General features: G+C 40.9%; 1 protein-coding gene across 4 annotated transcripts in view; it reads left to right on the plus strand.

Moving 5' to 3' along the window:
* LOC133569325 (activated CDC42 kinase 1-like) overlaps positions 1-13,816 on the plus strand; it is a 42,122-nt gene extending 28,306 nt beyond the window's left edge. For 2 of the 4 annotated variants that reach the window (XM_061921559.1, XM_061921562.1), the window contains 6 exons: positions 3,267-3,473; positions 3,540-4,099; positions 6,138-6,273; positions 6,347-6,445; positions 9,018-9,150; positions 9,280-13,812. In XM_061921559.1, coding sequence (XP_061777543.1) covers positions 3,267-3,473; positions 3,540-4,099; positions 6,138-6,273; positions 6,347-6,445; positions 9,018-9,150; positions 9,280-9,281 — 1,137 coding nt within the window. In that variant the 3' untranslated portion in view covers positions 9,282-13,812. Of the gene's footprint in view, positions 1-3,266; positions 3,474-3,539; positions 4,100-6,137; positions 6,274-6,346; positions 6,446-9,017; positions 9,151-9,279 lie in introns of all 4 variants that reach the window. The other 2 variants (XM_061921561.1, XM_061921560.1) reach the window with 2 other exon arrangements.
* The last annotated feature ends 239 nt before the right edge of the window (positions 13,817-14,055 follow it).

Consider the following 14,055-nt stretch of genomic DNA (forward strand, 5'->3'; position numbering starts at 1 on the left):
CGGTTGATAAAACATTGTCCTTTACAATTATAAAAGCTTTTTAAAAAAAAAATCTGCTACTCTGTTAGCATGTCAGCAGACTGGGGTAGATCCTGCTGAAATCCTATGTATTGAATGAATACAGAATCGTTTTAAATCGGAAAAACATCGTTTTTGAATCGAGAATCGCGTTGAATCGATAAAATTGATATGTTATCGAATCGTGACCCCAAGAATCGATATTGAATCGAATTGTTGGACACCCAAAGATTCGCAGCCCAAATGTGTGTGTGTGTGTGTGTGTGTGTGTGTGTGTATATATATATATATATATATATATATATATATATATATATATATATACACACCTTGGAATATGACCAATGTATGATCCTGAAACTACTTGGTACGGAATGATATCCAAATTTGTGGTATAATCCAAAACTAATGTAAAGTATCAAACAACAGAAGAATAAATGATTATTACATTTTAACAGAACATGTTAAAATAGAAAGTAAGCAGATATTAACAGTAAATGAACAAGTAGATTATAAATGAATTTTCTTCCACTTGTCCTTAATGTTGAAAAAATAATAGAATGATAAATGACACAATATGTTACTGCTTATGTCAGCAGAATAATTAGGAGCCTTTGTTTGTTTACTTACTACTAAAAGACAAGTTGTCTAGTATGTTCACTGTTGTATTTAAGGACTTATCTGCAATAAGAAACATATGTTTAATATGCCCTAAGATTATTTGTTCAAATCATGCCAATAATGTAATTTTTTTGTGGTCTCTTTTATTTAGAAAAGTACCAAAATAATTTTAGTACCGGTACCAAAATATTGGTATCATTACAAGATCAGTATATTTACATATATACATATGTATATATACATACGCTAAGATGGAGCTCTTGAATGTAAACAGATAGGCGGATCACTTCAACTATCAACAGTATTGTTGACACATATAGTCTCAATTTATGTTCAATACTACAGCGATTAGATCGATATTTTTGTTATTATCCTAAAATCGTTTTTGGGCGTTTTTGTTATTGTTTAAAATAAGTCCCTGGACACAGGATGACTTTAAGTGAAAAAATCAAAGGATATAAATTAAAACTATTAGTAGTTTTTTTATTTCTTTACTCATTTTGCACTTTTAGTTTAATTTGCTCAAAATAATGTTTGTAATATTAGAGGATAAGGAAAACGATATATATTTCCTTGATGTTGTTCCACTCTCATTCTGTGGTTATGTCTGATTATATTTGTGATGATGAAATGTAATCATTCAATGATCTTGATAATTTAAAGAATCAGTATCCGCATTAGTATGAACAAGACTGTTAATAATAACTACTGCGTTGGATCCATACTCAAATGTATGGAAAATAACTAATGTGAAGTATCCAAACAACAGCAGAATAAGTGCTTATTACATTTTAACACGTGTATTGATTAGCACAACAAACCACCTAAATATGTTACCGTAAGTGAGGGCGGGGCTTTTCCTCTGCTTGCCTTTTTTACTGTAAGTTTGTGAAGACGAGCTAAAACGCAATGAACCAAGCGTTTTTCCTCCAAATAAGAAGCAGCAGCTGAGGACTGCAGCCACTTAAACAACAACAACATCAGGGGGCGTCTCGGGGGTCCGCGCTCGCCGCCTTTCGCCCGGGAATGTCATAACCTCTTCCCCTCGGATGCACGCAATGTGACGAGATGGTGCGCATCGATTGCTGACTTAATGCTTCACGCTTAAATGGCTGACTTTGTCTCTCGCTATTTGCACCCTTCTTGCATCAGAAGCAAACAAAGAAATAACCCGTTTATTGTTCCGCTTTCAGAAACGTTGGTGCATTCTGTCCAATAAGGATAATAAAACCAATCCCATAAATATAAGCTTAACTACCTGCTTTTAGCTTTGAGGTAGATGATCTGATTGATATATATTTTTTGTACCATAATCAATGAAAAACTATTCCCTGGTCCGCACATTAAGGGTCAGGTCACTTAAAGGAACCTCTGTAAAAAGGCCTACAGAAATGAGATTTTCTTTTTTAAACGGGGATAGCATTCTATGTGTCATACTTGATCATTTTGCGACATTGCCATATTTTTGCTGAAAGGATTTAGTAGAGAACATCGATGATAAAGTTTGCAGTTTTAGGTCGCTAATAAAAAAGCCTTGCCCTTACCAGAGGTAGCAGACGATGTGCGTGTGACATCACTGGTTGTAGGGCTCCTCACATTCTCACATTGTTTACAGTAATAGCCAGCAGCAGCTAGAGTTATTCGGACCGAGAAAGTGACAATTTCCCCATTAATTTGAGCGAGGATGAAAGATTTGTGGATAAGGGTAGTGAGAGTGAAGGCCAAGGAAAAAAAACAAAAAAAAGGTGAGGGCAGTGAGAGCGATTCAGATGTTTTTAGACACATTTATTAGGATAATTCTGGGAAATCCCTTTTCTGCCTATTGTGTTGCTAGTGTTTTAGTGAGTTAAATAGTACCTTAAAGTCGGAGGGGTGTGGCCACGGGTGTTTTGACGCCAGAGTCTCTGAGAGAAGTTACGGCAGCTGCAGGAGGACGCTGGCTCCGCTGATCTCCATTAAGAGGCGACTTATTTCCACAATTATCTCACCGAAAACTGCCGGTTGACATGTAGTCGGGATCCATGTTCGCTTGACCGCTCTGATCCACAGTAAGGCTTCACCTCCGGGAATTTTAAACAAGGAAACCCCGTGTGTTTGTGTGGCTAAAGGCTAAAAGCTTCCCACCTCCATCTTTCTACTTTGACTTCTCCATTATTAATTGAACAAATTGCAAAAGATTCAGCAACACAGATGTCCAAAATACTGTGTAAATGCGCGATGAAAAGAGATGACTTTTAGCCGTAAGTGGTGCTGGGCTAATATGTCCCCTCCAACCAATAACGACACAAACACGCGTCATCATTCCGCGACGTTTTCAACAGGAAACTCCGCGGGAAATTTAAAATTGTAATTTAGTAAACTAAACCGGCCGTATTGGCATGTGTTGCAATTTTAATATTTCAGCATTGATATATATATATGTATATATATATCGGACTGCGTGGTCGGTAGTAGTGGGTTTCAGTAGGCCTTTAATTTTATTTTGAATATACCGCCGATTGTAGCTGAGATAGGCACCAGCGACCCCAGAGGGAATAAGCGGTAGAAAATGTATAGAGGGATATATTAGCAGGACATTTGAATCATGATAAAAATATTGCCAAGTATAAGTAACTTCAATATTTTAGGACACGCCCTCCATCCTGGACTGGCCCCTCCCACAGCCGACCTACGACGAGGTTGCTACGGAACTGCCGGACCAATCGGAGGACCAGGAGGTGCGATCCATCAACAAAGGGACAACGGAAGAGGCCCCGCCCACTCCCTCCGGCGCCGCCATGTTGGGCAGGAACGAGTCTCAGTCGGCCGACCTCTTCCAGGAGCTCCAGCGAGAGGTGGATAGGTGTTAAAGTCCGAAGTGTCGTTGTTTGAGCTAACTTTCTGTCCCCGGGCTGACATAGGTGATGGTGAAGCTGCAGGTTCCCATGGCGACAGGCCGCTCTCTGCCCTCCTCGCCGCTCCCACTGCCGCTGGCGCCGCTGACGCCTCACCGGCAGATCTACCTGCCGCCTCCCTCGCCGTCCTCCAGCTTCACGTCGGGCTTCGGGGACCGACCGGTGGTGCCACCCCGCAGCCCCGCGCCGCCGCTGCGCCCCTCCAAGGGCACCTCCCACCCGCACCACAGCTCCATCTCTCTGGAGCTGGAGGACACCCCACCTCAGATCCCTCCGCGGGACCGCGCCCTCTCCCAGCCGGGCTCGCGCTCCTCCTCGCCGCTCACTCTGGTGCCGTCCTCCGCCTTCCTTCCACCTCCCCCGCTTTCCGTCTCCCCCCGTCGGGCGTCTGGCCTCCTGGGTCCCCTGCTGTCCTGCTCCCCTCCCAAAGGCCCGCCTCCTGGTTCTTCTTCCTCCTTTTTGGATCCTCTGGCCTTGCGGGAGCCTCGTGGACTCTCCTCTGCGATTGACAGCTCGCAGAGCTCTGCCCTGGCCCCATTGCCAGAGCGACCAGCTTTACTGGAAAGGTGCGATGACGACATATCTAGAGTTATTGGCGTAAGATGCTTGTAGCGGCAGTTATGCAAGCGCGTTCTATTTTTCGCCCCGCTGGCACATACAACGCTGTTTTTACCGCAGCTTCTCTAAGCAGAAGAATCACTCAATACAATCTCTGCTTGATTGACAGGCTCGCGTGTATTTATCTCCCTATGTGGTGAATCACTTCACACACCTCCCAATGTTTGTGCCCTTTGACGTCATTCCTTCCAAGATGTTTGCTTTTGATTCCCTCAGTCTACACTGAAAAAAAATGGATATAAGTAAATGACAAAAATATATTCTCCGAAAGTACCTCAACTTGTGAGTTTAATTCGTCCTGTGAAGGAGCTGTTACCTAAAAACACTTGTATATAAAGTCAACATCCCCTATTGACATGAATAGAAACCAATTAAATCTGTGTTTGTCCCGCCCACACCCAAATGTTAACATTTAACTTGTAGGGATGTGACTCTTTGGGCACCTGAGGATTGAATTTCTGTGGTGACTATTCGATTCAACAGGATTCTCGATTTGAACTGATTCTCGCAATATATTTTTTTTGGTGTAATTATAATTAAACTTTTTTAAAACAGCTTTCAGGTTAGTAAAGCTCTTTGTTGCATAGAAATGGCCTTAAAACGTATTTAGAAAATAGATTTTTAGTAAAAAAAATTAAATAATAATATATATATATATATATATATATATATATTTTTTTTTTTAAATAAATAAGTATATATATATATATATTTTTTTTTTTAAACTACAAAATCTATTTTCTAAATGCATATATATATATATATATTACAGTTGGTAAGGGTTTCATATGGTCCCGTTCCTGGGTGGATCTCAGATAAGAGGCGGGGGGGGGGGGGGGTAAACCGGGACGAGTGGGGCTCTATGAATCCCCTTCCTACAGTACATCTATACATATATATGTATATATAGGATGTATGATATATATTTAAATCTTTAATTTTTTTTAATATGAATCGATTTAGAATCAGAATGAATAAGAATCGCGATTCAAGTGTGAATCGATTTTTCTTTTGTGTGCACCCTTAGTACATAACTTTTGAAAAGAAACTTGCATGTAAAAATATATATTGTATAAATACAATATAATAGAAGTGAAGTGAATTATATTTATATAGCGCTTTTCTCTAGTGACTCAAAGCGCTTTACATAGTGAAACCCAATATCTAAGTTACATTTAAACCAGTGTGGGTGGCACTGGGAGCAGGTGGGTAAAGTGCCTTGCCCAAGGACACAACGGCAGTGACTAGGATGGCGAAAGCGGGAATCGAACCTGCAACCCTCAAGTTGCTGACACGGCCACTCAACCAACCGAGCTATACCGAATGTACAACTAATAACTAATAATGTACAGCCTTTACCTTTGAGAATGGACTTTGACAGTTTCTTCTTCAATCTGCTTCTCTGTTAAACACACCGTCAGCAGCTTCTTGATATTTTCATGGATACATTTTCGCCGTTTCCTTATTATTTCAACATTCTTGGCTGGTGTTACTCATTTTGCTTCAGTATGCTGCAGACTCACAGTGATACGCTTAAACTGCTTCGTCAAGTTGGCGACACGCTCGGTCATGCTTTTGATGATTTCTTTAAGTTAGAGAATATTATCCACTTTTTTTCCCTCGGCACTGTCTTTTACACTCACTTTCTTCCTTTTCATGTGTGTAAAACTAAGTTATGTTGATCTTTAGCTACAAGCTAATGCTAGCGAGTAAGATCAGATGTTTTAGGCGGATCTTAAGGGGGTCACTTTGACTTTTCTTATGCTAACTAATGGCAGGGATTCTTGTGACTCAACCTTTTACTTGCAACTTAAAGCAAACCACATAACCAGTAATAGCACTTAGCTCAAAACACTCTTATTTAAGTTAATATACTTCTCTATATACACTTTGTCTATAATAGAATTTTTAGTATTGTGTAAATACACTTTGAAAAACTGGTTTCAAAAGGCAGTATTTAATACTTCCTGTCTCCCTCTAATCAAGGTACGGCGCAGCCAATATGGCGGCGGTCAAACCAATGATACAGCACCCTGCCCGGGCCAAGTCCAACTCCTCTTACAACAACAACAACGGACGGACGGAAGCTCCCAGCATGCAACGGGAGCTGAGCATCATACAGGTGTGTGCAGGGAAGAAGACAACACGCACGAAGCGAGGGTCTGGTAACATCCTGCGCCGTGTTTGTCTTGGAGCAGGTCCAAGGAGCCGTTCATGGGGTGACTCTGGACGAGTGTCAGGCTGCGCTGCAAAGTCACGACTGGGGAATCCAGCAGGCCGTCGACCATTTGAAGGTAGCTCACAGTCAAAATATCAAATTTTAGTGTAAATGACGCTTGTGGCGCCTTGTGGAAAACACATGTAATCATTAGACCGGTCAGCAAATACCACCTTAGAAAAAACTTGGCTCTCCAAGTACCGCCATAATAATCAACATTAAAATACAGTAGTGTAACGAGACTGATCTCCAGTTTGACCCCGATTGAGACGTGGTCAAAATTGTGGATGATTGTTGAGCCTTTTGTTTGCTTTTGTGTATTGCTGCATTCAGTCTGTGGCTTTATATCAATATTTGCCTGCACTTATTTGACTGATTTTAAAGTAACGAAATAATATTTGATTTGTATTGTATTGTATTTCTGTTAGGTCTGTGTCAAAAAAATTCTATAAATGTTTAAAAAAAATACAGTAGACTGGTAGGACTAAGGTTTTATTTAATATTTTGGCCACTGTCACGTTACACACAGTGCACAAATATTGTCAAGAGTGATACTCCATATGCAGTACATACACTGTATTACCAAAAGTATTTGGCCACCTGCTTTGACTCACGTATGAACGTGAAGTGCCATCCCATTCCTAAGCCATAGGGTTCAATATGATGTCGGTCCACTTTTGCAGCTATTACAGCTTCAACTCTTCTGTCCACAAGGTTGCGGAGTGTGTTTATAGGAATTTTCGACCATTCTTCCAAAAGCGCTTTGGTGAGGTTCACACACTGATGTTGGTCGAGAAGGCTTGGCTCTTAGTCTTCGTTTTAATTTATCCAAAAGGTGTTCTATCGGGTTCAGGTCAGGACTCTGTGCAGGCAAGTCAAGTTCATCCACACCAGACTCTGTCATCCATGTGTTTATGGACCTTGCTTTGTGCACTGGTGCACAGTCATGTTGGAAGAGGAAGGGGCTTGCTCCAAACTGTTTCCACAAGGTTGGGAGCATAGAATTGTCCAAAATGTTTTGGTATCCTGGCTCATTCAAAGTTCATTTCACTGGAACTAAGGACCAAGTCCAACTCCTGGAAAAACAACCCCACACCATAATTCCTCCCCCGCCAAATTTCACACTCAGCACAATGCATTCCGAAACGTAGCGTTCTCCTGGCAACTTCCAAACCCAGACTTGTCCATCAGATTGCCAGATGGAAAAGCGTGATTCGTCACTCCGAAGAATGCGTCTCTACTGTTCTAGAGTCCAGTGCTGATGTGCTTTACACCACTGCATCTGACGCTTTGCATTGGACTTGTTTTTGTATGGCTTAGATACAGCTGCTCGGCCCTTACCATTAAGCTCTCTGCGTACTGTACGTGGGCTAATTGGAAGGTCACATGAAGTTTGGAGCTCTGTAGCAACTGACTGTGCGGAAAGTGGGTGACCTCTTTGCACTATGCGCTTCAGCATCCACTGACCCCTCTCTGTCAGTTTATGTGGCCTACCACTTGGTGGCTGAGTTGCTGTTGTTCCCAAAATCTTCAATTTTCTTATAATAAAGCCAACAGTTGACTTTTGAATATTTAGGACTGAGGAAATTTGACAACTGGATTTGTTGTACAGGTGGCATCCCATGACAGTTCTACGCTGGAAATCACTGAGAGCGGCCCATTCTTTCACAAATGTTTGTAGAAACAGTCTCCATGCCTAAGTGCTTGATGTTATACACCTGTGGCCGGACCAAATGATTTGGACACCTGATTCTCATCCTTTGGATGGGTGGTCAAATACTTTTGGCAATATAGTGTATTTCCAGACTTCTTTGCTGTACCACTAAATGGAGCACGCATAACACTAAGTTTGAGAATGACTGCATTAGACAAATGAGCACCTAGTTAAGTGCACCTGCAATTATTGTTTTGCTTGATGGCGGCCATGTTTTTTACCTATTTTGTACACCCTCTAGGTGGGTACCAACTTTGGTGGTGATTCGACAAATTGCCTTGGAAGTTACCGTGAGTCGTTTTGTAGCGACTGCATTCAGTTGTGTAAGAAATTTCAAGTCATTCTGACTTATGGCAACCATGCTGTGTATTTGTCCCAAAAATTAAATCACGGGCAACACTCTTTTTTTTTTTTTTTCTTTTTTTTTTTTAAAATAGCCTGCTCAGTGGTCTAGTGGTTAGCGTGTCCGCCCTGAGATCGGTAGGTGTGAGTTCAAACGCCGGCCGATAAAAATGGGACCCATTAGCTCCCTGTTTGGCACTCAGCATCAAGGGTTGGAATTGGGGGTTAAATCACCAAAATGATTCCCGAGCGCGGCCACCGCTGCTGCTCACTGCTCCCCTCCCCTCCCAAGGGGTGGAACAAGGGCATCAAACGCAGAGAGTAATTTAAGTGACTATCAGTGGTACTTTAACTTTTTGATGAATTAAAAGTAAAAAAAATAAACCCATCCAAAATCTTGTAATATTCATTCCACAATGTTGGATAGCCGCAAAAATGGGCGGAGCAACACTCATTTTTTCTTAATTTTTACTTCATGTAGCTGGGAAATGTCCCAAAATTTTTGTCCCAAGTTGTATGGCGACGACAACAACAAAAACCTTATCAGATGACTCTTGTTGTACTGTTTTGTTTTCTTTCATTGTGGATGAAGGTGGAGCAGTTGTTTCGTCTGGGCCTGCGTTCCCGGTCCGAGTGCGAGGCTCTCCTGCGGCGCTGCCAGTGGAACCTGGAACAGGCCAGCTCGCTCATGCTGGACGCGTACGGACCGCACTGCAACAGCATATGTAAATAATCACCATTGGAAATAAAAAGTGGTGTTCCCCAGGGCTCTATCATAGATCCACTCTACGTTACATCCGGAACACTGAGTGCCTAATTTCTGACTGCCTCTCTCTCTCTCAATTGTCTGACAGGAAGTGACAGCATCATGTGATATCAGCGGCGACTCTTCTGTCCAAGGACCCGGCATTGAATGTTCTCCTCTTGTATGTACTGTGGACACATGCTCCAAACTGGTGTCGCACAATTGAACCGCTTACTTGAACTCAGACACGCACTGGTTATTTATTTTTACTACTTAAATGTCATATTTGAGATGCACCAACATACTGTATAAAAAGAATGCGCAACACTTCTTATGTCGTGTATCCGCAGGTGGAAATAAAAGTGGTATGAAAAGAGAATGCCCCCGGGATCAAACGTGTGATCTTTCCATTACGGAACAAGTCTCTGTACCGCACTCATCCCTCCCCGCACGTATTGATTGCAGTGGCGCACTGAATGACTGTGTGATCCCTGGACGGCCTTTCTCATCCACAACATCACTAAGCACTCCTGTCCCATTTACCGATGGTGCGTGACAACACACACACAAACAAACACACACACACGCACACTCAGTTTGCAGACAGACAATCTACCTCATGACTCAATCAAATTTGTTGTATTAAATCACATGACGAGTTTGATGCCAGACAAGTAAGTGGGATTTCCCAGCCAGCTGAATAACTTGTCAGTTGTGCTTACTTAGCTCAGGCTTGGACTCCGGACACCTACCAGGACTGTTTATCCTAATGTTAGCTCCGTGTTGTCCGCCACATTTGTATTTATTTATTTTTGGCATTCATTTAGTTATCCAACGAATGAGGTTCCCCTGGGGTCAATCATGAGTCCACTCTAAAAATGTGTTTTTAAAAAGTTATCAGTCCGTTTTGTGTTTTCCAAGGGTCGCACGGATTAGGGGGCTCGTTATTATAGTTCTTTTTTTCATCTGTATTGTTTATTTTTTTGTAATCAATTAAACAATCACTGGTACCCTGCAAAAAGTCAGTGTTCAAAAACAAGAAACAAAAATACAAAAATGAGGGTTATTTTATTTGAACCAAGCAAAATTATCTGCCATTAGAACAAGAACATTTGGCTTGTCAGGACTTTCCAAAACAAGTACAATTAGCTAACCTCAATGAACCCAAAAATACCTTTAAAGGGGAACATTATCACCAGACCTATGTAAGCGTCAATATATACCTTGATGGTGCAGAAAAAAGACCATACATTTTTTTAACCGATTTCCGAACTCTAAATGGGTGAATTTTGGCGAATCAAAGGCCTTTCTGTGTATTGCTCTGGTGGCGATGACGTCAGAACGTGACGTCACCGAGGTAATACAGCCGCCATTTTCATTTTCTATACATTACACACACGGGTCTCAGCTCGACTATTTTTTGGAACCTTGGAGACATCATGCCTCGTCGGTGTGTTGTCGAAGGGTGTAACAACACTAACAGGGAGGGATTCAAGTTGCACCACTGGCCCGAAGATGCAAAAGTGTCTGCCGCCAGACCCCCATTGAATGTGCGGGAGTGTCTCCACATTTTACCGGTGATGACAGACATGGCACAGAGATGTATGGATAACCTGCAGATGCATTTGCAACGATTAAGTCAACGAAATCACAAAGGTGAGTTTTGTTGATGTTGTTGACTTATGTGCTAATCAGACATATTTGGTCGCGGCGTGACTGCCAACTAATCGATGCTGACATGCTATTTACCGGCAATGACAGACATGGCACAGAGATGTATGGATAACCTGCAGATGCATTTGCAATGATAAAGTCAACGAAATCACAAAGGTGAGTTTTGTTAATGTTGACTTATGTGCTAATCAGACATATTTGGTCGCGGCGTGACTGCCAGGTAATCGATGCTAACATGCTATTTACCGTCGGTGCTAAAGCAGACATGGCACAGACGTATGGATAACCTGCAGACGCGTTTGCAACTATATTACGTTTCCTTCCACCAACATTTAATGCGAAAAAAACACTTACCAATCGACGGATTTAAGTTGCTCCATTATCACAAAATGCGAAAGTCCTGATCGTTTGGTCCGCACATTTTACTGGCGATGCTAACGCAGCTATTCGTCCATGCTATGGCTATGAATAGCGTCAATAGCTATTCGCTCAATAGCTTCAGTTTCTTCTTCAATACTTTAATACTCCAACCATCTGTTTCAATACATGCGTAATCTGTTGAATCGCTTAAATTGCTGAAATCCGAGTCTGAATCCGAGCTAATGTCGCTATATCTTGCTGTGGTATTCCTGTTGTTTGTTTACATTGGCAGCACTGTATGACGTCACAGGAAAATTGATAGTGGTTTCAAAGATAGCGAAAATAAGGCACTTTAAAGCTTTTTTTAGGGATGTTCCGGGACCGGTAAAATTTTGAAAAAAACTTCAAAAAATACAACAAGCCACTGGGAACTGATTTTTATTGTTTTTAACCCTTTTGAAATTGTGATAATGTTCCCCTTTAAAAGACTTATATTCTCACTAATAACAACTGTACTACTATACAAGTACGTATTTTCTATTGTTTCATTGAAAATAAGACTGCAAAGTCCATTTGGCTGTCACCTGTTTTTATATGAAACACTATTGTGTCAAAGTCATGATTTTTTTTTTTCATGCTTGAAATAAGAAATGATTACTTTAAAAAAGTAGTTTTATACTTGTGACTGTTGATCACACAGCCTTGCAACACTTGACATTCTAGTTTCAAGCATGTTTTACTCGATATAGGTCACCAAATCTCAGCAACAAGCTGTAATATCTTACTGAGATCATTTAGGCACCGTCTTTAGCGTCCTCTACAACCTGTCGTGACGTCCACTTATCCTCCATTCAAACAGCGTGCCTGTCACAGTTCAATTAAATGTGGAGCAGAGGAACCCAAGGATGCAGATGGATTGTGAGTTAAATAGATAGATAAATTGATAGATAGATAGTGTGACGATCTGTCACTTCATTTCTGTTGGTTTTCTTTGTTTTTGTATTTACTTCCCGTCAGTGCTCTTATTTTGTTAAATTTCTTGTTTATTCCGCGGAGCACTGTTTTCTCCTCACCTGCCGGTCCACATCTGCTGCCAATCAACATATGTCTATTTATGTTTTCACTCGAGCACTCCTCAGTGCTCGAAGATAATTCTCTGTTTGGAACTTCTGTTTGCAAGACTGCTTCGTGTTTTTCTTTGATGATAATTAAAGTCATCTTACCTGCTCTCAGCTCTCCTGGTTCTTGCATCTTGGGGTAACAAAACGGCGGCCATGCGTTTTCCTGACAGATAGTACTTTATTGATTCCTTCAGGAGAGTTCCCTCAGGAAAATTAAAAATGTTTTTATTTGTTTAAAGGCCTACTGAAACCCACTACTACCGACCACGCAGTCTGATAGTTTATATATCAATGATGAAATATTAACATTGCAACACATGCCAATACGGCTTTTTTGGTTTACTAAATTACAATTTTTAATTTCCCGGGAGTTTCGTCTTGGAAACGTTGTGTAATGATGACGTGTACGCAAGACGTCACGCGTTTTTAGGAAGTATGAGCGCTACGCACACACAGGTAAAAGTCGTCTGCTTTAACGGCATAATTACACAGTATTTTGGAGATCTGTGTTGCTGAATTTTTGGCAATTTGTTCAATTAATATTGGAGAAGTCACAGTAGAAAGATGGAGTTGGGAAACTTTAGCCTTTAGCCACACAAACACACGGTGATTCCTTGTTTAAAATTCCGGGAGCTGAAACTTTACTATGGATCAGAGCGCGGTCAAGCGGACATGGATCCCAACCGAATGTCAACCAGCAGGTTTCGGTGAGAGAATTGTGGTTAAAAAGTCAGCACTTACAGAATATCTGCTGAGCTTGTGCCGTCCGTACAGCTGCCGTCGACTCCCCTGAGACACTGGCGTCAACACACCCGTGGACAAACCCCTCCGATTATCAGGTACTATTAAACTCACTAAAACTAGCAACACAATAGAAAGATAAGGGATTTCCCAGAATTATCCTAGTAAATGTGTTTAAAATCATCTAAATCCGTCCCAATGCAATCGCGTTTTTTTTTTGGATTTTTTTCTAATCCGTCGCTATCAATATCCTCAAACACAAATCTTTCATCCTCGCTCAAATTAATGGGGAAATTGTCGTTTTCTCGGTCCGAATAGCACTTTTTGTTGGAGGCTCCCATTAAAATCAATGTGAATATGTGAGGAGCCCCCACACTTGCGACGTCATCGTCTGCGACTTCCGGTAAAGGCGAGGCTTTTCTCTTAACACCGACAGTTGCGAACTTTATCGTGGATGTTCTCTACTAAATCCTTTCAGCAAAAATATGGCAATATCGCGAAATGATCAAGTATAACACATAGAATGGACCTGCTATCCCCGTTTAAATAAGAAAATCTAATTTCAGTAGGCCTTTAAATGTATTGATTTTATTTGTTTACAATTGGCTGTGATGATAATGTAAATGAGGGATTTCTTAATCACTGCTATATTGGAATTCTTATTAATATTAATGCTGTTGTTGATATTATTCATTTTTGTTTGACTAATTTTGGATTGTTTTATGTCATGTTTGTGTGTCTTCTCAATTACTCTGTTGATTGCTATTCTGAATGAAGCGGTAGGAAATGGATGAATGGGTATTGTGTATTATTTTGTTGGGTTGATTAATCATTTTTTTAATTTTTTTTTTAAAAGAAGCAGTATCGTACAATTTTTAATTAATCATTACGGCAGGCAGCCAGCTGAATAGCCCAGGTCTAAGAATTTCCCCCAAAAAAGCTAAGTTAAAAATTCCTAGTTTTAACCATTTTAAATGAACCTAAAAAAT

Source organism: Nerophis ophidion, linkage group LG15 (assembly GCF_033978795.1).
Source record: "Nerophis ophidion isolate RoL-2023_Sa linkage group LG15, RoL_Noph_v1.0, whole genome shotgun sequence".
In the NCBI taxonomy this organism is placed as follows: Eukaryota; Metazoa; Chordata; class Actinopteri; order Syngnathiformes; family Syngnathidae; genus Nerophis; species Nerophis ophidion.